Source organism: Arachis stenosperma, chromosome 2 (assembly GCF_014773155.1).
Source record: "Arachis stenosperma cultivar V10309 chromosome 2, arast.V10309.gnm1.PFL2, whole genome shotgun sequence".
Lineage (NCBI taxonomy): Eukaryota > Viridiplantae > Streptophyta > Magnoliopsida > Fabales > Fabaceae > Arachis > Arachis stenosperma.
This window is the reverse complement of record NC_080378.1, coordinates 1,637,219-1,662,771: the sequence shown is the minus strand read 5'-3', so window position 1 is coordinate 1,662,771 and position 25,553 is coordinate 1,637,219. Positions and strand designations below refer to the sequence as shown.

General features: G+C 27.0%; 3 protein-coding genes across 5 annotated transcripts; all 3 read left to right on the top strand.

The window, feature by feature from the left end:
• Positions 1-10,663: 10,663 nt before the first annotated feature.
• LOC130960833 (uncharacterized) lies at positions 10,664-12,516 on the top strand. Of its 2 annotated transcripts, none has more exons than XM_057886323.1 (2): positions 10,664-10,885; positions 12,172-12,516. In XM_057886323.1, the coding sequence occupies exons 1-2, from the start codon at positions 10,666-10,668 to the stop codon at positions 12,291-12,293; spliced, it is 342 nt and encodes a 113-aa protein (XP_057742306.1). In that variant the 5' UTR covers positions 10,664-10,665; the 3' UTR covers positions 12,294-12,516. The 2 variants fall into 2 exon arrangements, with proteins under 2 accessions (XP_057742306.1, XP_057742305.1); XM_057886322.1 differs by having other exon boundaries at positions 12,169-12,516.
• Positions 12,517-14,646: 2,130 nt separating this feature from the next.
• LOC130960696 (uncharacterized) lies at positions 14,647-16,323 on the top strand. 2 transcript variants are annotated; one of them, XM_057886143.1, is made up of 4 exons: positions 14,652-14,779; positions 14,885-15,476; positions 15,575-15,747; positions 15,963-16,323. In XM_057886143.1, the coding sequence occupies exons 2-4, from the start codon at positions 14,928-14,930 to the stop codon at positions 16,111-16,113; spliced, it is 873 nt and encodes a 290-aa protein (XP_057742126.1). In that variant the 5' UTR covers positions 14,652-14,779; positions 14,885-14,927; the 3' UTR covers positions 16,114-16,323. The 2 variants fall into 2 exon arrangements, with proteins under 2 accessions (XP_057742125.1, XP_057742126.1); XM_057886142.1 differs by having other exon boundaries at positions 14,647-15,476.
• Positions 16,324-19,849: 3,526 nt separating this feature from the next.
• On the top strand, positions 19,850-22,597 carry LOC130957722 (umecyanin-like). Its single transcript, XM_057884568.1, has 2 exons — positions 19,850-20,107; positions 22,104-22,597. Exons 1-2 carry the CDS (start codon positions 19,912-19,914, stop codon positions 22,409-22,411), a joined length of 504 nt encoding a protein of 167 aa, XP_057740551.1. The 5' UTR covers positions 19,850-19,911; the 3' UTR covers positions 22,412-22,597.
• The last annotated feature ends 2,956 nt before the right edge of the window (positions 22,598-25,553 follow it).

Below are 25,553 nucleotides of genomic sequence, written 5' to 3'. Positions count from 1 at the left end.
TTTTTCTGTTGGGTCAGTTAGAATAGAGTTGAAAATTTTAGGGTGTAGATAGAACTAAGGTTGAGATATTCTCACTTTACGGGTAGAATAGGGTTGAATTTTAAAAAAAAATTTAACTCACAAATAAATTTAAAATATAGTTTAAACACTATCTTACTCTATCTATTATCAATTCTACTCTTCTCTGTAAATCTAATAGTAAGAAAGAAATAGGTATTCTAACTTTTTTTATAAATTTTTCTTTTAATTTTAAAAATATACTTAAATTTTATTTTGTTTTAATTTTATTCTAAAAATTTTCAATTCACATTAAATATATATCTGACAACTAATTTTTTAAGAATTTAACACAATTTTAACGACAATTTTATATTAATAACCTTTATTATAAATAAGTCAAACATAAAATTTCGTCGGTTATCAAGTATAATTATCAATCTTAATTTTTTTAAAAATTTAATTATCAAAAATATATTTAATATAAATAAAAATTTTTAAAACAAAATTAAATAAAATAAAATTTAAAAATATATTTAAATTTTTAATAAATTAAAACAAACATTTTTTTCTTGTTTTACATTCATCTATTTTCAACCATCACTTCTACACACACAAATCATATATTTACTTTGCTAAAATAAAAATATTCTATATTTTTTATAATGATTTAATTTTTTACCGCAAAGTGTGCTGATAGATTTGACGCTTATTAACTTTCACTATTTCCATATAAACTATTGAGCAATAGTACACGTCAGTTTGTGTTTTTGTTTTGTTTCATTTTTTTTTTTTGGGAAATGGGTAATGGTGATGTTGTTTTCAAAATGAACCTTGTTGAAGTTTCTTTAGATTGTTGAATGGCATCACCGAAAATGTTGCTTCAGCCGGGAAGTGCAAATGGGGTGGGTAAAATTCTGAAAATAGAATCATCCCATATCCTCCATTAAGTAAACTTTTCAAAGTTTCCTATGTCAGCAGTAACAGTTACAACTCTCAACTCATTATTTAAAGGCAAACTTTATTTTATTTTTAAAATCCACTTCCAAGCTTTCATTTTTTCTAGGAAGTTAATAATATAATAAGTACATCTATTTGCATGTAATGAGATGTTTAAATTTATTTGAGTTGTCACTTATCATAGTAAACTAAATAAAATTTGATTGTTCTATGAAAATTACTTATCCAAAAACTTAAACTAATAAAAAAAATAACATTAACAGTTATATCTCTAATACTTTCTCTCAAACAAGCGCTTCTTTTTAGATTTGTTTAATTTTGCATAAGTCTTTTTTTTATCTTTTATTTATCTTATGCTATTTTTTTTATTTTTAGATTCACCAAGAATCGAACTCTTTATCTTTTGGACATAGAACTTTGATATCATATAAAAAATTCAACTTGTTTTTTCTATTAGGCATGATAAACACATATATATACAACTTTTGATATGAAACTATATCAAATATTTCCTATCTTAAAATACATAATTTACGATCCTAACAAATTAAAATACATAATTTTCTATCCTAATAAAGATATACATGAAAGTACTCTTAGAGTACCGTATTTATACTTAAATTATAGAAATATTATTAATATAATATTTCTATGTATATATAAATTATCTATTAATATTATATGATGAGATGATTACTAGAGTTTAATTTTGATATATTAACGGTATAAAATATTTTACAGTGCAATCATAATCATATTTTTAGATAATTATTTATGCAACCAACGTAAAAGATAATTATTTTTACTAATGTGACGTTATGTAATTGGATGTATGTGTAAAACGATTTTATATTGATGGTGCATTAAAATTAAATTATTATTATTATTATTATTATTATTATTATTATTGTTATTATTATTATTATTGTAGCACTAGTAACAAATAGAGTGAAATATGAGTTTTACACATTTTAATTACTGGAAAATAATCAAATTTATTTTTATGCTTTAAAGTTGGATAATGTTTATGATAAAGTTAAGTAATGTAAAAGTATTTTGTGTCCCATGACCAATGTTTATGCACTGAATACAACGCTTTATCTTTTTCAACAAAAACCAATCCATGAACAAAAAAGTCAGAACTTTCATCCTCTCTCGTCAACCCAAATGACTTAATATGGTACCAATGTAAGATAAGGGTTTTAATGGAGCAGTTTGATCGAAGCTATATGAAGTATATATGAATCAATCCAATATAGAGAAAATGAGAATATTTGTTGACTTGAACTTAACTAATATTAACAATAAATTTTATTAACTTGAACGTTTATTTAACAAAATAAGTATCACATTTTTTCAGTTTTAATAACTACTGTGGCATTTTTACTTTCTTATTATTAATTAATATATATTATTATATATCTTAATTTTTTTCTCAATATATTAAAAAATTTGAAACAATTGGTTTTATAAAATAAGTTTAATTTTGATATTCTAAAAATATAAAATATTTTATGTTCAATTCATTTATATTTATTATTTAAAATGACCGGTCATTTATGTAATTAATTCAAAAAAAAATATTTTTATTAAAATGACATATATACATTATGTAATTTGATATTTGATGCGTGTATAAAATTATTTTATACTAATAATATATTAAAATTAAATTTTTTATAAAATATAGAGAATAAATTAACGAATTGTGATTTGAAAGTGTACGAAATAGTTTATAAATTACACCTTGATGAGATTTTTAATTATGAAATAGTAAATTAATTATTTTTTATTTTTACGAGTCTATAAAATAAACTTAAAAAATACTTGTGTGTACTCTTAATAAATACCTTCTAAAATTTTATTTTCATCCAAATTTTAATTATATTAAATTGCTTGAATATATGATTATTTTTATATTAAAAATATATAAAGCACATCTATTATGCAACAATCCGTAAAAAAAAAAAGAAATAAAATATAATTACCATTTATCTTAAGAAAAAATAATAACAAGTGGTTGGGTTATTCTTGTTTTGCAAAGATTTGGTTTTCATTATCATAAGTCAGTCAAACTCAAAATAGTCACACACAATATGAATCCAATGAAGAAAATCTATTCATCACCATTGCATATTCCAAAAAGGACCAAAATGAAAGAAATTATTCACTGTATGATTTTACACTTTGATTGGTGAATAAGCCATAAATTCAGACCATTGTCTCTCAAACAGGAAACACATCTCCCATTTTTTAATAATTAATTAATATTATTACAACATTATTAAAACCTCATTTATTTTTTTATTAATTTTTTTTATAACCTTCCAATTTCCATTCACTAGTCATTATCAATTCACTCCCAAGTCCCAACCACTCCAATTCCCTTTCACTGCTTCCATACTCTTTCATTCTCAAACACATTAAACTTTCTTCATTCATAGCTACTGTTACTTACATCAAAAACATTGGTCAAATAATTAAAGCCCTCTCTTCCACCCTAGAGTAGTAGTAAAGAAAACCCTTCACTATATTTTCACTGATCATGGCTCCACCTGCATGTAGATCCTACTCTCTACTACTACATGGACTCATCAAATTTCTCACTGTGCTTTTCATCTTTTCCCTCTCCATTCTACCTCCCAAATCAGGTAAAAAAAAATAAAAATATTTCATCACTTTTATATAATAATTAATAATTAATAATTAATAATTATACCCTATTTTCTAGTTATAATAAGAACTGTTGATATATAATGATTCCTGTTTAATTTTCATATGGTTTTAATTAATTAAATAATTTTCTAGGATTTTTTAGTTTTACAATAATCTCTATCTCTCTACATATATCTCTAATTCTTTTTGTCTTCTTCCTTTTATTATTCTAGTGTTCTTATTGAGTTGGCTAGCTAATAAAAACCTTGACTTTGTTTCAAAATAACTATTAATTTAAAATAAATAATATGTATTTTATTAATAAAATTAACAATTATTTTAAAACTATTGAATCAACCGTCTTCAGAAGTCTATGAAAAAGTCTAAAATTTGAATTTTAAACTTTTTATGGACTTCTGAAGGTGGTTGATTCAATATAATGCATGTTGTTGAAGGAGGTAAAATCCTTTCATGGTTTTGAACTGAATATGCATGTATGTGTCGATGATGTTAGATGGATCAGTGTTGATATTGAAGAGAGCAATAATGGTGGAAAGCAAGGTAGGATCAAGTCCTCCTGCATGTGTGAACAAGTGCATGAAGTGTAGGCCTTGCATGGCTACACTTGTTAATTCCAATAACAATGATCCAAGAGGGAAGAAGAACAAGAACAAGAACCAATTCATCAAATCATCTCATGGGGATGATGATACCTATTACTTGCTTCATTGGAAATGCAGATGTGGGAACAAGTTGTATCAACCATGATTTCTCATCTATATTCATTATTATTATTATTATTATTATGTAGAAAGAAAAGGGATGAGGAACCCTACTTTGGTTTTAGGTCTAGCTTGTTTAATTGCCAAGTTGGCTATGTTTTTGTTTAGGGAAAGTACGAGGAACCAATAGAATATTTATACAATGTGTACAATAAAAGTTTATAGAATATTAGAGATATAATTATTAGTGTTACTTTTTTCCATTAGCGGAAACTTTTGGAATAAGTGATATCATGACATGGTATTCTAAATAGTATGGGAGATATTTATTTTATAACTTAATAATCTATTGTACACATTGTACAAATAGTCTATTGTCTCCCTAACGATGCTTTCGTTTAAGATGTTATAAATTGATTAGTGAAAGCATAAGATATCAAACCTTATATTATCATGTATGTCAATCTATATCTATGTGCTCTAGGAATAATGTGTATTTCGAGAGCTTCAATAATATTGATATACATTATAATATGATATGTGTGTGTAGCTAGTTAATAATGATAATTTATAATTATTTGAGTATACATTCTAACTATTGTCTTATTGTTGTGGATTCTAATATTATGCTTTCTTTTAATACGTGAAAGAAATATTTTATTTAATCATTTTATTTTGTGCATAAGAATCAATAAAAGGTAGTCAATATACACTTTTTATTATTAAATATAATGTAACTAATTTTAAGATATATATAAGTTTGAATGTGAGAGTTGAGACACTAATTTAGTCATCTAATCAGATTTACGTATTAAAATATTTAAAAATTAGTTATTTTATTAATGTGAATACATAATTTGTTTTTCATGTAAAATTCTTTTGTGTGTGAAGAGGTGTTCATGAATCATGATACATTTTTTTTATAAACTGAGTTGAAATTATATCAAAATTATTTTAAAATTGTACTAAATTATTTCTCTGATTTTAAATTAGTTTATATTATGGTGTACGTATTTAAATTAATTTAGAAAAAAATAATTTTAATTTTAAAAATCAGTTTAAACTGAATTATATAAAAAAAAATTGATTTGTAACATATTAAAAATTATTTTTAGTCTTAGTTTATTGATTTATTTGAATAAAAATATTTTTATCAAAAATAAATTATTTTTATTAAGTTTTAAATACGTTTATATACATCTTTTAAGCAAATTATTTTTGTTAAAAAAAACAATATTTATTTTTTTAAAAAACCAACAATACCTTATTTTAAAAAAAATAAGAGCAAAAGATGTTTTTAATATTTAAAAGCTCTTTTAAAACGTTTACCTAAATATAAAATAATTTTTTTTATTAAAAAATATTATCTTAAAAAAGATAAAATAAATATTTTTAAAAGTTAATCTAAACTGACCTAGGCGATCATAGTAGATTGGTCGACTGGCGCAATCGATCGAAATTGTTGTAGAAAAAAAAAAGACATTTATTATTAAAAAATGGTGAATTTAAAACTTGAAAAAATGAGTTAAACTTAAAGTGATTTTTGAGATTAACTACTTATACTAAAAAAATTTTTGAGATTCTAATTGCACAATAGACATTTATAAATTTAAAAAAGTTGCACGGTACGTATTAAATTACTATTTATCACGTCATAAGTGATTTAACACATACTATTCTCTAGTGGATTAGATAAAACGACGTCAATTTAGTTTTAGGATTAAATGCTTAATGAAATGACGTTGCTTAATCTTAACGAACTACAAAGCATCTTATTTCCAAAAAAAAATGTATGACTATATATTAAGGTTAAATGATATCGTTTTATTTAGTATTTAGTTTCAAGATTAAAATGTCATTTTTATCTAACCCAATATACAAAGATATACATACGATAAATAAAGAGTAACTCGACAAATAAAAAGTAATTCATTAAAAATAGAACGAAAGATTAATATGGTATAATCTTTTTAATCTTAGAATTAATTATGATAAAATTAAGATTTCCATAATTTTTTTCATACAAATATTCAATCTAAAAGATTATTTTAGAGTTTAACTAAGAAGAAATAGTTTGCTTAAAATAATTTCAACTAAAACTTTTTTTTTCTTTTGGTATTGAGCGAACTATTATTTTAAGGTGAAAACTCATGTGAAGTCGATTTCAGAAGTTGATATCTGAAAGTAGTTAAATAAAAATTTAGTCAAATCAGTCAAATCATCTAAGGACTTTTAAATATCAATTTTAGGTATCAATTTTACGTGAAGTCTATTGCATCTGAATTTCAACTTTTTTTTTAATACCCTTATATATATGTCGGTTTGCAACTGGTGCATGTACTTGATTAAAGGGAGTTGTATAGCTCAGCGGATATGGAGGTAGGGGACCTTAGCAAATAGACACAGAGTAAATACAAATGGGTGTAAATAAAATTGTTTAGCAAATTTGGACCCAAACAAATAGAGGGTATAATAAGACCTTGCATCGATAGTGATGACTTTTTTGGCATATGCACTGCAAATAATTCCAGTACTCATCAGGGCCCCAACTCCATCCTAGCTTCCTAGCCTACCTAGCTACCTTGGTTGGTAGAATGATGTGATCTTTTCTTTCGTTTTTTTACACTTTTAACGAATTTTTTTGATTTTGTCCTTACAAAGATCTATATTTTTATTCTTTACATGAAATATTTTGATCATATATATAAAGATTAATTTTGCTAAAAATTATTAAAAGTATCTATAGGAGTAAATCGGCTGATTTTTTTAGTTATGGAAGAGGTGAAGGTGTTGTGTCAAATTATGGATGATGGATGTACTACACTAATTTGTAGGACAGCTTTTTACTCAGATTTGGTGTTAAGAAATCGGATTCTTTGTTTTTAAGTTTTTGGAAGCAAATCGGAGGGTCTATTTTGTATGGAGAGAGAATCTGAAATTCACATAAAATAAACTGAATCCTGCGTTTTTTTATTATCAAAATTTTTTTGATTATTTACATTAAATCGGATGGTCCGTTTTCTCTGTTAATTTGCTTTTTCAATTAAATTCAAGAAATCGTTGAGTCCGAGTTGTGCCTAACACCATACCAATATTAAGAACTACTCCTTCTCATATTCAAGTCCAGCACCAATTTTATCTACATAATCAAATTAAAAAGTGGAATAAATCACTTCTTTTAATTATTTTACATCTAATATTATTTTATTATCTTATTTTGATTTTTTTATTTTTATTTTTTAAATCGATATAAATTGAACCAATTTAATATGTATTCATGTACATCATTTTAAGTTAAATTAATTTATCTTATTATATAAGTCATTTTAAATTAAATTGATTTAGTAGGAAAATAATATTTTATTGTAATTCAATTTATGTTAAACCAATTTATTAGAGACTTTATATTTGTGAAATTCGATTTTACTTAAATCAATTTACTAAGAGTTTCAACTTTTACATAAATCATTCCTAATAAGTAATATAGTTTGACAGCTTTCAAGTAGAGAATAATGCGATAGTAAAGAGACATACTCTATTATTTTTTAGGCAAGTTTGGATAAATAATTTAAATAAATTTTGATGGAAAAAGAACTTAAAACATAAGAATTTTTATTAATAGCAACTTGTAAATAAGTTATTTTGTGTTTAAATTTTAGTTATAAAAATACTAATTTTAAAGTTGTAGTGTTTGGATAAATAACTCAAAAAATAATTTTTTTTATAGAAGAGAATGAATATTAAAATAACGATGATAATAAATACTTTCTAATATTGAATATTGATTTTACATAACCTAATCATTAATATTGTGTATGATATGGTAGGTGAAAATAAAAAATAAATATAAAATGTGTGTTAATGTATATTTTGTTCCTGTTTTTTATTTTTTTTTTACTCCTATTAGAACTCTCTTCTCTTTTATTGAAGTCAAGAACTTGCTATAATTAACTATGAAAATAATAACAAACTATAAAATCACATATGAAAAAAATAAAATTAAAACTGAAATTTCATACCACAGTTAAATACAAATTTAATAATAAAAAATAGAGTGATAAAATGATAAAAAAAATACTTAAAAGGAATATATGCAATAAGTTGTTCAAATGCAATATTGTCTGAAAATGGTGGTGGATGATCAATACTTCCATCAGATGAATCATTACGTGAAAATGGTGAGGTTTGGAACATTGCGTGAGAATAATGGTGGAATTATGGTGGAAGGCCCTAGCAAACCTTGCGTGAAAATGGTAGTGAAGGGTCAGTATTTTTCACAGAATAAAAAATGAAAGCAGATTTTTTTGTTTTGAAATTAATTTTTTTTAAATAAGTGGTAGAATGACTTTTTGAGAAGTAGAGAAGTCGTATATTTCTACTTCTTCAAAAAGTTGCAAATTAACCTTTTGAAAAGTTAAAAGCTTTTTCTAAGATTGTGCCAAACACACAGATTGTAACTTTTTATAATCTAAAAATAAAAAAATAACTTCTGCTACTTTTCAAAGGAACTCTTAATAGTCTTAATACAACAAATCGACTACTATCACACAATAATTTTTTTACAATCAATATCCCATACATAACTAGTCCAATTACAACAACCATTTAAACCATAAAAAATAGTCAACCATTAAATTTTAAAACTAATCTAATTTGCCACAAATACTAATTTAATTACAAATTCTAATTAAAAGTATATATCATCTATAGCAACTCTACACTAACATAAGACAAATACAATCTTATGTATAAGAAATCTTACTAACCAATAACTTTGTACAACATACCCCAAGTATAAAGTCTTTGGTAAATTATTCTAACATAAATTTACTATAAAAAAATGTTGAGTGCCATCCAATTTAGCGTCAATTTTATTCGACGTGAACCCTCTTTCCCCTGAAATCTCCTCTCTCTGTCTAACCTCTCTTCTACCTCTCTCTCTAACTCTCTCCTCTCTCTGTCGCTCCGTCAATCTTGTCGCCATCGGCCCCTCCTGTCGTCACCTCCTCTTCCTCTCACCGAAACCATCTCATTCCTTCATCCTCTCCCCCCTCTCTCTCCGTGTGCCGCCGTTGCCGTCCAGCATCGCCATTGCATTTTCCTTTCCTGAGTTCTTCTTCCTCTTCGCTCGTCAAGTTCCATTGTCACTCTTTTTTTTTTGTTTAAGTTAATTTAGTACTTAGTTATATGTTAATTAAGAATTTAATTATTATATGCTAATTAAAGATTTAGGGTTAAGTTAATTGTTAATTTAGGATTTAGTTATACGTTAATTCAACAATAATTTCACCAAAATAAATTTTAACACAAACAAACTATACATAGAGGGGTGTTCAAATTCAAACTGATCCAAATTAAATCGCTCATCCAATCCAATCCAAATCGAAAACCGATTAAAACCGCACTAATTTGAATTTGATTAGATTCTATTTTTTGCAAACCGCTGGATTGGATCGGATTTCGGATCTACTTTTCATAACCGATCCAATCCAATCCAAACCGCACAATGCGCTATAATATTATTATTTTATTATTATATTTACAATTATACTTATAACATGTTCAATTTGTTAGATATTTTTATATTATTTATGTATTATTATTATTTAATAAATAGTTTATTTCAAAATATTATTTATTTATTTATTTTAACTAACCTATAATTTTATTTCTATTATTATGTTATCATTAGCTTTTTGAGATATTGTTGAGAGTTGTTATGTCATTATTGATTATTTAAAATTTGACATTGAGACTTGTTATATGTATTTAATTTTTTTTAATTTACAAAACCGCAAAATCAATCCAATCCAAACCGCTTGAAATTGGATCGGATCGGATCGAATTTTTTTAAAAAAACCATTCAATCCAAACCACACCGCAAGTAAAATTAGTATTCGGATCGGATGAGTTTTTGATGCAAAACCGATCCAAACCGCACTGCAACTTATCATATATTATTATTGGACTGATCCTAAAATTTTTGAAAATTTAGCTGTTAAGAATATATTTGATGTAAATAATTTTTTTTTAAATAAATTTAAAATAAAATAAAATTTAAGAATATTTTTAAAAATTTTGATAGATTTAAAAAATAAAAAATATACTTTATCTTTATTTTTATATTTATCTATGTAAGAAACTTTTTTATTATTATTATTATTTGGTAACCAATTTGTAGTCTGTGTGTGGGCCTGTGGCGCTTGGCAGGTCATATACTGTGCCTACATGTAGCCCATTATGCATGAAGAAGAAGCCCACTTAAGGCCCAAAAGATGTTCCCTAAACGCTACAAAACGCAAATACAGAATCTAACTGTCACGACTCACGAATGTTGTTGAAATGCATCCACATGGCTCTTCTCTCTTCTTCTTCTTCTTCTTCCGTGAACCTCCTTCTCTTCTCTCCTTCACTCACTCCTTCTGTTCACCCACTCTCCACCACCGTCCTCCTCCGGCGAAGCCGTTTCAGCTGCCGCGCCGCTTCCCCCGGCCCACCTCCAGCTCCCGGGACTGATCCTCCTCCCGGAAACGATTCCGGCATGCTTCGAGGTTTCATTTTTAATTGCCTGATTTTGCATCTTTCATGTTTTAGCTGGAATTTTATTGTTTGGAGTTATTTATATGAAGTTCGTGACCATGGTTCTATGTTCTATTATCATCTGAATTCTATGTTTAGGTATATATTGTTCCGTATAATTGAAAAAAGAATTAAGATAGTTTAGTAGTTGCTGTTTCTATCTTGTTTGGTGTTGGTTCCAATTGAGTGATATAAGATGAAAAAGTTCAAGGGGATTTATTAAGTATGATACACCATAAGGCCTAACACTTGTGGTAGCTCATTAAGATTTAGGCACATTTAGGGATTGTTAAGGGTTAGTTAGGAATTTTGGAGATAAATAAGGACTTGTTATCATTATGATCAAGACATTGTGAGAAATTTATTGGTGAATTCAGAGTATGTTTTAGTAGAGTTAGCAACCGATTCGAAGAGGTTGTGTAGTTTAGGACCATAGGTTCAGGAAATCAATTTGATATTTAAGGCACATATTTATTGTCTTTTAAGGAAAGAAAGTATAAGAAATTAAATGGAACTAACTCAACCTCAAGAGCTAGCTTAAAAGGTGAAGATTGCCTCACACTTATAAAGGCCACTAGGTTTTCATTTTTAGACAATGTTAGACTTTATAGAAAGGGTTGATGATATTCTGTCACCATTCTAGGCATTTGATGATTAACTGCTGTATTCATTAAGAACAACAAAACTTAGTCTTGTCTCATTACACCGCTAAGTGAGGTCAACTACGTAGATTTGGTGACACTATAGGATCCTATTATAAATTGCTATCATAGACTTTAAGTAGTTCTTCCTTCTATCTTCTTTTGATTTAACATCAGTATTTGTATCTTTGTTTTCATGACTAAGGACATACATAGTATATACTTTGCATCATGAAGTCTTGTATGTTGAATTCTTGTATGAATGATAACTCACTGCTATGATGAATTGAGGTTTCTTCGTTTTTAAGAAAGCAAGTAACGCAACGAGAAATTCCCTTAGCTGCACAATTCCTAATTAATTAAGATAGCCATTCATTCTGGTCTAAATAATTATTCTGTATGCTTCCACAGTGAGAGGAGCTGATTGGGGTTATACATTTAATTCGTCTTAGTATGAAGTATGATTATGCTGAATTATGTCTATATTTTGTTTCAGTAGCATGTGAGCAAATTCTGTTATGTATACTTCAATTTTGCATTTGCAATTGTGCTTCTATGAGAAAGGTTTAGCTTTTGGTGTTGATAAATGTCTTTGGTTTATTTTATTTGAGAAGCAGATCTTGCGGCATCTTTATCAAAAATTCAAGACAGAGCACAGATCTTCTTTGCTGTTCTTTTCTGGGTGTCGCTATTCTTTTGGGCTTCTGCCTGGGATGGGAGAAACAGACCAAACAAGTGATCAATATCTAGAAGATTAAAAAAAAAAAAAGAAATAGTAAGCATTTAATTTGTATAGATAGCATATCATAATTTAGGGGGACAATTTTTTACAGGAACAGGAAAACAAAACAAAAGGGAAAAGAAAAAAATTATAATGTGTGGAATGAATGTTCTGTTTCTCCATTAATTTTACACTAAACACCATATCTGATTAATCACTCTGGTCTCATTTTCCTTCTTTATATATTCAATGTTTAAATGCTTTGGGTTAGTACTGAATCTTGAAGGAGCTTGTAGTCATATAGATAAGAGGTAACATAGGACTTAGTAGTTTGTTTCAATAGTCTTTACAGTTGAGATTTTTTAACTTGTTTATGAACTAAAATCATTGGTAACCATAGTTTCATAACATTTCAAGTCTCACAAGTCAACTAAGTAGTTCCCACCGGCTCGCTTCTTGTGGAAAGTTTCGCTCTTTCTTGTGCGCATATTAATCACAAAGCACTTATTTTTGGAAAGAGTAATGATTAGAATTCCTAACTCGTCTTTCTAATTATCCTTCTAATTCTTAAAAGTGTAAGAATTAGGAAGACAACTTGGAAGGTAGTAAAATATTTATGTATTTTGCACTTGTTATAGGGTCTATAGTACACATCTTTATATTTTTTAGTTGTCAATAATAGTTGTTTATATTTAGGTCTATAGTACAATATTCCTAACTACTACTACTACTAATGGGTCTCCAGCCCAAGACCTAAGAGGAGGGAGTAGACTAAGTTGACTAACCAAACCGAGGCACTGATCTACTCTCAGTTTTACATATCATTGTTGTTTATGCTGGTATCTTGGTTCTCAAATAACTTTTTACTCTTGAAATTTTTTGTTTCCTCATGTCATGTCATGTCTTTATTAAACGAGAGTAGTGGATGAGAGAGTTGAAAATCAGAACTAATACTATAGAAAAGTTTTCATTATGATGCACATTGTGTAACTTGGTGCTTCGGGTTGGATTTAGGATTTGATAGCTTTTATCAATACATTGCATACTTTTGTCTTAGTGGTGTGAATAATACCAATGAGATATAAACCAACAACGACTCGAATTAATCTAAGTGTCTTATCACCACAATACCATACTAATGTGTTGAAACTCTGGGACCACATAACAGCGTAAAAGCTGAAAATGGAGATCCCATTTAGAGATTCTTTATGCTAATAATCCAATATAAGATTGATAGATTAAATCACCCATGTTGTGGCATTAGTTACATAAATTATATTTTATTACATCCTATTATATAATATAAAAACAATGGTTTGTTTTGTGAGGTTCAAAGTTCGTGGTTTACATATTATAACAACAGTATACAATTAATTAGAACTTTTTAAAAATAACCTAAGTTGTAAGAATTTTAGTATCTCTTACGAATGGGAAATCGGTATCTATTCTAAATAGGAACTTTTGTATATTTAGTTTGAAAATTTTAGATAGGTCCCTATAAAATGACCTTTTAAAAGTGAATAGAGTGTGACCAAGGTTGTTATAGAGTTATCCTATATCTCAAAAAGACGCAACTATGATTTTTTTCTAATAATATGAGGCCTTTTTTGATAAACTATCTACTAGGAAACTAGTCTTAATCAAAGCCTTCATTTTTTCCTTGGTAGGGATTAATTTGAGCAAGACGATGAAAGTTCACGTGAATGATGTGATGCACATTATAAAAAGTTAAGAACATCATATATCTCTCCCATTCTAGTTACTATTCAATAGAAGGTCTTGGTACATTATTAGAAAACACTCATATATGACAACAAAATGTGCCCATGGTTCCCCTTAAGGTGTTGTCAATACATAGTTGGTTCAATTGGTGAGAGGCTAAGGCTAGATAGTGACTCAACTTGTGTCACTAGCAAGGACCAATTTGTGTCCGTTCAATTTTGCATTTGAAAGCAACACAAGAACGGCGTTGTGGGTCACCACCCTAATCTCATGCCATGCATCCTTCAAGCAAACGTGTCCCTCTGGCAGAGGTCATACTTTCCTACTTGTATTTATCATTTACTATTAGATTGAATGCGAATTTAATCTAAATGGGAATTTAGATAATGTTTCATAAAAAATCTTACAAAAAGGATAATATTTCATATCAACCAAAAAAGAAGCAAATGCCCCAAAGAAAAATGTAGATTATTTGATGTTAACATCTTTTTTGTTTTGGAGTTATAATATTATTATCACTTTGTTTTAATCATATTTTATTATGCAAAGACTGAATTATTAAATATCACATAGGAAAAAAAATACTCTTTTTTCCAAAACTAGAGCTCTTAGGTCATGCTCTATATAAAGACTTAACACTCCTTCTTAAACTCTATTCTATATGTCCCAATATATGGGAGAGTTCTCTTCTACCACTCCCTCTCAATAACTTTGTTTTCAGTGTTTTTATTTCTTTTCATTCTTCTTATCAAGCACTTTTCAATTCTTAGCTGTCTCCTAAGGTGGTATTCTTCAACTTGCACCATTTCTTTTTCATCCATCAATCTTGCTTGTATTATTATCTAAACAACTCCATTGTCTCTTTGAATTGCAAACATGTTACTTAGAAGTTCTTCAGCACCAATTCTAACTTCCTTGCTACCATACTCTATGGAGTCTTCCACCGAGCCGGCCGAACTGGTTGTCCATCTCCCTAGGGCAACATCGGTTTTTTGTCTAAGCCAACACTTGGTGGAGACAGAACTCCATAGTAACACACCAAGTCCTAAGAAAAAATGTTCTGTGCCACCATCGCCGCGTAGTAAAGTTCTAAGAACTCAACATAGTACAAAGATCAAAGAAATAGACGAAGCAAAAGATCCGGAACAAAAGATGTGCATGGAAGCTAAATCTTCGGTTCAAGGATTGTTTTCAAGCTCCGGATTAGATAATAAGGTAGTCCTTAATCATGAAGGGTGCGCCGGGGCCGGCGAGGGGAAGCAAGAGAGTCTTAAATTGCAAACTTTAGTGATGGATGGTGGTATGGGAAGTAATGGTAGTGGAAGAGTAGGCTATGGTGATGGAGGAGGATGGGAATTCTTTGAAGGAAATAATAGTAATAATGGTGGGGATAGAACTGATGCTTATTATCAACAAATGATTGAAGCTAACCCCAATGATTCTCTTCTGTTGGGAAATTATGCTAAGTTTTTGAAAGAGGTAATTTAATTAAAAGTTAAACTTGGTACATGTAAAAGCTAAGACAGAGGAATTATTTGCATCATATCATGACTTTATATTTGTTTTTTTACAAATAGGTTCGTGGAGATTACCCTAGAGCAAAGGAGTTTTTTGAAAGAGCAATTTTGGCTACTCCTGGTGATGGTCATATTTTATCACTCTATGCAGATTTAATTTGGCAAACAGAGAAGAATTCTGATCGTGCTGAAGCATATTTTCATCAAGCTATTAATACTTCTCCAGAAGATTGGTATGATATATATATTATTTGTTTCCTTTATAGAAGAGCATTATGTCTTGTTAGATTTAAACTATGTTATAATTAGTTAATTACTTGAAAATTATAATATTTGGGAATAGTTTTGCTCAATTAATTCAAACTTGTATTATATCCAAAAGAAAAATACTGTCCTTGTTTCTCTTTGGCAATAAAACCAATTTATAAATCTTAATGTTCATTGGTAGTTATGTCATGGCTTCATATGCGAAGTTCCTCTGGGAGGCTGAAGACGATGACGATGACGATGACGGCCGGAATGAGTTGGACAACCATACACATTCACCGGATCTCTTTCAAGGAACTAAACATCACACTCATTTAACTGCAGCCTCATAACTATTTTGGCTTATTAAAATTAATAGAGGCGACTTTGTATTGCAAAATGTAAATAGCTTAGACCTTAATAAGAGAGAGTTGTTTAATTATTTTACATTTGTGAGATAGATGTTAATTAAAATAATAGCAATTCAAAGTCATGTATAATTCACTTGGTGTGTTCAGTTGATTCGAATAATGTGATTTATTTGAATTCATATATTCCAACAAGTGATTACAGATTTTAATTATAGTGATAAACCTATATATGGCCACTAATATTCCGATTCCGATAGACATTGTCTTTTTCGCCTTACAAACTTAGTGATAAGGTGATCATGATATCGTGTTTTTAGTGTTTGTCACTTTCAAATTTGGTCTTGTCATAATTATTCTTTAGATACATCTTGTTTCAATAATGTAAGAACAAAATTGGCAAACTTTGATTCTTCAATTGGAAACAACAACCGTCCTTTCTAACTCTCTCTTTTTCTTAAACAAGGATCTTTGCTCATTATTGTAAAGGCAAAAACTCTTAACAAAGTTAGTGAGTCTCTGATCTTATAAATTCGTCATTCTTTCTTATTTTCTTCAATGTGGGACTAATTATTCTTTAAACTGTTCTCAGTTACTACTTAATACAAACTAGACATATTCATTTGGTCTCCTATTATATATTATTATATTCAACTAATTTAGATTACTTTTTAATTTGTTCAATCTAACATAACCCTGAATGCAAGTTAAATGAGTCCAAATTTCATCAGTTAAGTACTTAAGTCCGACGATATTAATTGAGCAGTGGAAAATCAAGAAAGTTAGGTTAAATTTCAACTAACTGCAATTAATCACTACCATATATAGTAATATGATTGTTGACTTTTCCTAATAAGTTACCTTGAACCAATGAAGCTCGTTGACTTGTGCTAAGAAAGTAATTAAATTGATAAACCGACAAAATAGAAAACAGACTTAAATTAGCTCAAGAATTAGAAACACTACTGGCATAATAATGTTATCACTGGCCGGTTGTGTATGGTTATTAACGGTTACTTTTTGGGACAATCATAAATATTAGGGAAAGTATAGGATACCAATATATTATCTGCCAACTTATTACCAACAATAGTTAATTATTATATTTTAAACATATATATAAAGAGACACATCAAAATATATCTATAAAGACACTTCTATTAAACATAGCTATAAAAAAGACATTTTTATTAGACACATCTACAAAAATACTTCCATTAATACAGTTATAAATAAGAGTTGGTAGAAGTTGGCAGATATGTTGTTGGTAACGTAGCGGGATTGTAAATATTAATGGTAGCGTTTGCCACAGAGACGGAAAGACTGAGACCGAGAGACAGAGACTAAGAGACAGGGATTTAAATAAATCTCAGTATTCTGTTTGGTGCAAAATGGGAGACAGGAATTGAAACAAGAATGAAACTCTAATTTAATTTGCACAAGGGGTAAAATTGAAATTAATTAATTGAAATAAAAGTATTTTAGGTATAAAATGTTATTAAAATTTCAGTCTTCATTTCTAAAAATTTCAGTCCCATGTGTCCTTACTGTACTGAAATATTGAAATTTTAGAGACAGAAACAGAAATTTTAGTACCAGTCTCTAAACTAACAAACACGATATTGAGTTTCAATCTCTCCGTCTCTATCTCAGTACCTCAAAACAAACGCTAATAGTTAACAAAAGTATACTATATACATTTATGTCAATTGACAAAGTCTCTCTTACTCTCTTTTAATTTGACAAACTTCAAGGACATATTGGAACTGCTTTGTTGAATAAACGTACTACCCTACGGACTTTCTTTTGTTATCCTCTTTGAATATCTCTTGTCAGCAATTATTATAAATTTAGAATTGTAATAATAAGCTTCTGTATTTTTTAAAGTAAAAGACAATCACAATATAGATACTTCCTATAAAACAAAAAATATAACATGTATTTTAAGGCCAATTTTCAGATGAAGTAAAATAGTAAGTATTTAGTTTAGTTAACATATTTATATGTTAAACACATTTTGAATACTTCGACGTATGTACTGAACTTTGTTTTAAAAATAAAAAATAAAAATTTTTTTTTGAAAAGGAAGGTGACAACAAAGTTGTCAGAAAATAATTGAGAGCCATAATATTTTGTAAGTAGAATTGTTTGTTATTTAGAGAGGTTTTTGTTTTTACCTGAGACTCAAGACAAAGAGATATTATATGTGAGATAAATTATATAGAGGCATTTATTATTGTCAATAATTTACAGAATTATTCTGGTTTTATTGATCATTTGGTGTTAAAAATCCAAGGAATCATATCTTGAAAATGGCATATTAATCTCCGGTTGATCTTGAGAGATGCAAACACAGTAGCAAATATCATGGCAAAGACTGTAATAAGGACCTTTTCTCCCCAAATAGAACTTCTATTGCCTTAAAAAGAATTTGAAAATAATACTCAGTAGAACTACATTTCTTAAGCAGTTTCTTATTTATTTTTTTTTATTGTTGTTTATTTTTTTCAGTTACCAAAAAAATATAATCGCATGCTGGCATATATCTAACTTTTTTTTTCTATTTGTATATTAAAATTGCCACCAAAATCATCACTACATATATATAATTAATTTTAGTGTGCAATTAATTTTAGTGTTATTAAAATCGGACCAGATCGACCGATTCAATTGAAAAATCGATAAATTGGATCTTCTATTGATCTGGTTCAATATTTAGACCGCATAAAATAAAAAATCGATATAAACCGATCAAACCCAAAATGAACTAGTAAAAATTGGTCAAACTCGATAAAGACTGGTCCAACCAAATTGGTTAGGATTTAAATTCTACCAAAGTGTTAGAGATGGGGTTCGAAGTTCGACCCCTCTCCTCTAGAAAAGTTAATATGTATGCAAATTATAATATATATACATATCTTTTATCAAATAATTTATTTCTATCTAATTTATTTTAAATTTAGTTATAAATTCACTTATTCTTAAATTAATTATATTTTTATTTAACAATAATTATAAACTCACTTATTTTTTTCTTTTTATGATTATATAAAATTTATTAGTATTATTTTTCAATAAATACTTGTAGTATATAATAGTTTAATAGATATAAACTAATTAATAAATTATTAAAATTTGAAAATAATAATTATTTTAATATAAAAATAAAATAAAAATATTTATGATAGAGTAAAAATAATAAAATATATATTATTTCTAGTTCATATTATTTTAGAATAGTTTGATATTTTTAAAATATTAGTAAAAATATGTATTTTAAATTTTAATTTAAAATTTTTGACTATTTTTATTTTTTATTTACATAATATCGAATCAACTGGTTCAACTAATAATCTATTAATTAAACTAATAATTTAATAATTTGACTTATTCAATTATCGGTTCAGTTTTCACAATTAGGCTTAATATAGTTGTAGATATAAATATGTGTAGAAAATAATTTTGCGCATCAATAATATATAATTCAAGCAAAACCCTATTTTTCTTAATTTAAAAGCATAGCTGTCAAAGCAAACCCTACGTTCATTATGAGTTGAAACACAACGTATTTCGAACACACACTTTAATATTATGGTCCATATAGTCAATGGACAAATATAAATTTCATGCACTCAATTTCCATTCACTTAATTATCATATCACTTTGTTCTTCCCTATTTATAGCCACCAAAAGCTTCCAAAATTAACAAATGCGCAATAAACCATAGCTTTAGCATTATTACATTCATCTCAGCTCACTAGAATTTAGTATATAATTTGAAGATGAATAAAATTATGGGATCAAATAATAATAACGTAGTAATTTGTGCAGTTTTGGGTATGTTAGCTATTCTTCAATTCACAGAAGCGCAGACACGTCATGTTGTTGGAGGCAGTGAAGGTTGGAAGATTCCATCAAATGATTCTGAATACCAAGATTGGGCAAATAACCAGAGATTTTCCCTCGGAGATATCTTAGGTAAGTAAGGTTAAAATTTAATTACTATATAATTAAATATATCATAGATAGATTATACTTATTTCCTATGAGATTTTATATGATGTAATGAGTTATGTGCAAATTTCGACTAATTTTTTTTTATATTGAAAGAGTGTGTGAGTTATGCTTGGTTATGATATATAGGTGTTAGATATAGGTGTAGACAGAGAAAAATCGGACCGTCCGAATTTTTTGTTAAAAAATTTGTTGACCACAAATCGGATCGTCCGATTAGTTTTTGTTTTTTCTTTTTTATTTAAAATCAAATCGAACTCTCCGTTTACACTTTTTGTTTTTTTCTTTCTTAAACTGAAAACGAACCCTCCGTTTACAATTCTTTTTTTTTATATTTTTCCTTTTAATGAAAACGGATCTCCGTTTTTAGTTTTTTTTTTTTAAAATCAAATCGGACCCTCCGAATTTTATTAAAAAAATATTTTTTTTATAGATCTCCTCTAATTGGACCATCCGAATTTCTTGTTCTAAATTCTTCGGTTCGATTTCAGCTTCCTGATACTACATGCAGGAAAAGCACCCCTATTTTTCATAATGCTGTATCACCCCACACCTTCCTCCATATTAAAAATAAAAAGCGGCAAATTTCAACTATTTGTAAAACTACATACACATTACTCGCATTTTTTTTAATTTTAAATGATATATACATATAAATATCTTTTAGATTGATTAAAATTTGACTTTTGTAAAAATAAATGTTTGTGTTTTTAAAAGTATAAACATCTTGTTTTATATTTGGTAAAACAAAAATATTATATGATATTACTTATATTTTTTAAAAGTTAAGAATATTATTTTTTAAATATTTATGCATGTTGTGGTCATTTAAATTTTTAAAATTATTTTACTAATTAAATATAAATTATTATTGCTTATATTTATTAAACATAATTTTTAATTTGATTTATTAAATATAAGAATTATAATTTTTAAAAATTATCTTTCAAAGATCAACTTTAATAAACTATTTAAAAAAAATAAATATTTATCAAATCAATCTTAAAAGTCGAGTCTAAGTTAACTATGAGAGATTTCATACAGAAAACATGTGGAGTTGAAGAGGATTTTGTTCTCCTCATCCCAATCCTTGCAAAGAAAAAATTTTCCCCATAGTGAGAATTTGCAAGGAAAGTTTAGACAATTCTATTCTGCCTGTTATTTGGCATTGAAATTTTGTTGAATTTATTTTATATATTAATTTTTAAATATTTAAATTTATTATTTAAATATTAATTATTTAATCTTTTTTGATAATTAGACGTCAAATTTTTAGACTCTAAGGAAAACATCGAAAAGTTGATCTCGGTGCAAAATTTCCACGACAGAGATATATGTTTCGTTTCCCTTCTAAAATTATTCACAGAAAATTTTTTATCTGTATTTCAATCTTTGTATATATATATATTTATAAATATCAGCAGAATAAATTATTAAATTAGTATTAGAAAGATTTTGATACTAATAAAAATACATACAATTTAATATTTAATAAAAAAAATTAAGGAAAATTTTCTTAAAAAAAGATAAATAAATTATTGACTTTTTGATCCGCGAACATTTAAATTTTCAAAGATTTGAAAATACATTTAAACCTTTGACTTTTTTAAAATTTGGACTCGATCCTTCATATTCACTTGAGTCGGTGAGACCTAATGAAAGAAATCAACCATGACTCCCATTGTATTGACCTGATTGATATGAATGCACATATGAAAGAATTTTTAAAATGAGACAAATTAAATCCAGAAATTGATATATTCGGATTTTGAAAATGTCAAAAACTTAAATATATTTTTAAATCTTCAAAAACTTAAATATTTGCATACCAAAAAATCAGGGATTGATTTGTATTTTTCTCATTAATGAAAAGTTGAAAGCTAAATAAACTAGTCCAACCTTTTACCCCTTCATCTTTAATTATTGTCTTCTATTAATTAATATTCGTATGGTTTTGTAGTGTTTGATTTCACTATGAACCAACATGATGTGGTGGAAGTGCCAAAAGATTCCTACGACATTTGCAGTCCAGAAAATGCAATCAACACAACAATGAATAGCCCTGCCAACTTCATCCTCAACAAGGAAGGCCAGTTTTACTATATTTGCAGTTTTGGAACACATTGCATTCAAGGACAGAAGTTGTCCATTATTGTCCCTAGCTCCTCCTCCGGGGCCCCTTCTCCACAGCCGTCTCGGTCGCCGCCGGTGGTTACTACTGCTGCTAGTTTCACTTTGATCTTCATCTTGGCATTTATGGGTTTTTAGGTATATATTATGTAGCATGTTATAGAGTCAATTTTATGTTGTGTTTGGGGAGTATGTATTATATGTGACCAAATAAATTAAACTATGATAGGTTTTTGTAATTTATGTATTTTCATTTTTGGGGGTGGTGTTTAAATTGTTTGATTGATGTATGGTTCAGTTTACATTCTATAATGTATTGTAATCTTGAGGACTTATTTGATAGATTTAAAATCTAATTTCTTAGTAAAAATTGTTGAAATTATAAAACAGATATTTATATGAATATAAAAATGATACGATATGAAATATGTAGATATACTAATTTTAATATTTTGTGTGATATATTAATATATTAATATAAAGTATTTTTTAGATAAATTATACTAATGTTTTAATATTATTAAAATATAAATTAATATTTTAAGTGTTTTTAATTTTTTTAGATAAATTATATATTATTTCAGACTCATTCTAATTTTTAAGTAGGGATGATAAAGTGGGTAATTCGTCCCACCCTATTAAAATCTTATATAAAAATTGAGACAAACCACTCTATATATCTCGCTAAGTAAAATTGACTTAAAAGGCACGGGATTCGGTAGTTCAGGAACCTTTGGACCACTTAGTGGTCCAAATAGAAAACATGTTTTTAGAGTTTTTTTATCAATTGCTATGTAGTCCTTGAACTAATTTTAATTACAAATTAACCCCATATATTTTATTTAATTATAAAAATAGTTTTTTATTTTATAAATTATTATTTTATCAATTATCTATTATATTTTATTAACAATCAAATACAAAAATAACAACTAATTATATCCTCCATTCATCCTAATAATTCCAATTGATTAAAAAAATTAACTTTGATCTCGTTACGTTCGTCCATGGCTTCCAAATCGTGTTTCTTTGAAATTCAATCGATTGGTTTTTCAAAACAATCGATTGAATGATAACTCAATCGATTGGTTTACACTATATCACAAAACAATCGATTGAAAGTTGTAAAGTAGAATGGTAAAAAGCTTAAACCAATCGATTGTTTATACTTTCCAATCGAATGAATGCCTCAAAACAATCGATTATTGTTGTTACTCAATCGATTGAGTTCACGAAAACAACATGGATTTGCCAAATACAATCGATTGGAAAGTGATGACATTGAAGTTTTAGCCAAATTCAATCGATTGGTAATGTAATCCAATCGATTGGAAGGTGATGAAGTTGAATGTTTTACCAATTTCAATCGATTGGTAATGGTACCCAATCGATTGAAATGTGATCTGCGGCTATTTCAATCTTGTTATCTTTTTAGAAATTATTTTATTATTCATCTATCTTATCTTTAAAATTCTATCTTCAATTTTTTCTGTTTTATTTTTATGTAGATAAACTAATCTTATCTTTTTCTTAATATTAACATTATAAATTGGTGAATAATCCATCACTAATTATTCAATTCCACCATTGAAATCGTGTATCATTTTCTTTGATTATAAAAAATTTAATTGTTTTTCTTTGGAACATACATCTACTCAATATCCAATTTTTTTTAATTTTCATCCGTCTATTTAATATCCATTATTTCTTCATCGTTAATCACCGTTGCAGCAATCAGCAAAGGTCCAATCAAGTTTTTCATTGTAGTGTTCAAAAAATAAACCATCGTTTTGATTACAAAATCGAGGTCAGTGAATAGAATATCTAATTTTGCAATTATTCTGTTCGATACTTTATTCGTGAAATTGATTGTGTAAGAAAAAAAATTTAAAAATATCTTTTATTAATGCATAGAAATTGAGAAATACTAAAAAGTAAATAGATGTTATTATTTTTTATTATTAATTAATTAGCTAGCAATCAGCGACGGACCTAGAGGGGGTGAGTAGTGGCTCGGACACCCCAAAATTTTAAGAAACTATACTTATCTATAACAATTTATATTAGGAATAAAGAGAGTTAGGTGTCGATTATTTTTTTCCTATTTTACCCCTATTTTACCCCATGACAGAATGATGTAACTACTCATTAAGATATTCTTATTGGATGTAAATTATTGTTACAAATATTTTTATTAAGATATGTTTAGAAGGAATAAAAATAGAATAGTTCAATAAGGATTAATTTTTAAAAAAAATAAATTTACACTAATAATTTTTCTCTTCAAATTATTAACGTACTTTTCTAATATACTCTAAGTACCTACACAATATATAATATCAATTAGCCTTCAAATTTAAGTTCCAATATTATTATTAATGAGAGAGGTTTATTAATTTTTTAAAAAAATACATACAATAAGTTTTGTATCAATATATCATGATTCATTTTAAAAATAATATTTATTCATCTAGGTTATAGAGTGTCTTGAAAAATCATATTTAAATAAGTATTCTATTTTTTAACTATTTTATATTTTTAGATTAAAAACTTTGTATTTTTTTTATTTAATCTTTATTTTTAAGTTTTATTTTAATTGTCTTATTCAAAACTATTAATATGAACTTTTATTTTGTAGGATAAATAAAAAAATGAGATTTTTTTAATAAATTAAATTATTGACAGACTTACTTATTATAAAAGAAGTTAAGTATATTGCTTGATTATAAGAATACATATAATTCACTTTTGATTATTATCACAAGAAATATAAATTTATCCAATTTTTTAAAATTTACATTAATTATTAAAATTATAACATAATGAATGTACTCCTATACATTTTTTCTTATTTTTGTACTTTATTTTAATTTGTTAAACAAAAAAATTTAAATATTATTTACTTTTAATTTTTAATTTTTACCACAACTTTGTGTGTATTAAATAATTTTTTTATTGGACATTTTTAAGATGTCAGGTATATTTACAGACACTGAGATGAATGAGCAATACCAGGAGGACGATGACTTTAACCAACAAGAAGAACTAGTAATTGAACAAGATACGATGGCTTTCAAATTTCAATCGATTGGATTACATTACAATCTTATTGAATTTGCAAAAATTTAAATTATACTTTTAATTTAATTTTAACAACGATTAATTTGGAAAAATTCAGTATCACATTTCAATCGAGGGTACTTTACCAACGACTAAATTGAAAAGATAACTTCATTTCAATCGATTGGATTACATTACCAATCGATTGAATTTGGCAAAA

What these genes read in the sequence shown, in the direction of transcription:
- LOC130960833 (XM_057886322.1), top strand. Translation starts at nt 10,666, where the DNA reads ATGTTGTTGAAATGCATCCACATGGCTCTTCTCTCTTCTTCTTCTTCT. An exon ending in CGATTCCGGCATGCTTCGAG is followed by an intron (nt 10,886 to 12,168) that starts GTTTCATTTTTA and finishes TTATTTGAGAAG; the next exon opens with CAGATCTTGCGGCATCTTTA.
- LOC130960696 (XM_057886142.1), top strand. Translation starts at nt 14,874, where the DNA reads ATGTTACTTAGAAGTTCTTCAGCACCAATTCTAACTTCCTTGCTACCA. An exon ending in ATGCTAAGTTTTTGAAAGAG is followed by an intron (nt 15,477 to 15,574) that starts GTAATTTAATTA and finishes TTTTACAAATAG; the next exon opens with GTTCGTGGAGATTACCCTAG. An exon ending in AATACTTCTCCAGAAGATTG is followed by an intron (nt 15,748 to 15,962) that starts GTATGATATATA and finishes GTTCATTGGTAG; the next exon opens with TTATGTCATGGCTTCATATG.
- LOC130957722 (XM_057884568.1), top strand. Translation starts at nt 19,912, where the DNA reads ATGAATAAAATTATGGGATCAAATAATAATAACGTAGTAATTTGTGCA. An exon ending in TTCCCTCGGAGATATCTTAG is followed by an intron (nt 20,108 to 22,103) that starts GTAAGTAAGGTT and finishes ATGGTTTTGTAG; the next exon opens with TGTTTGATTTCACTATGAAC.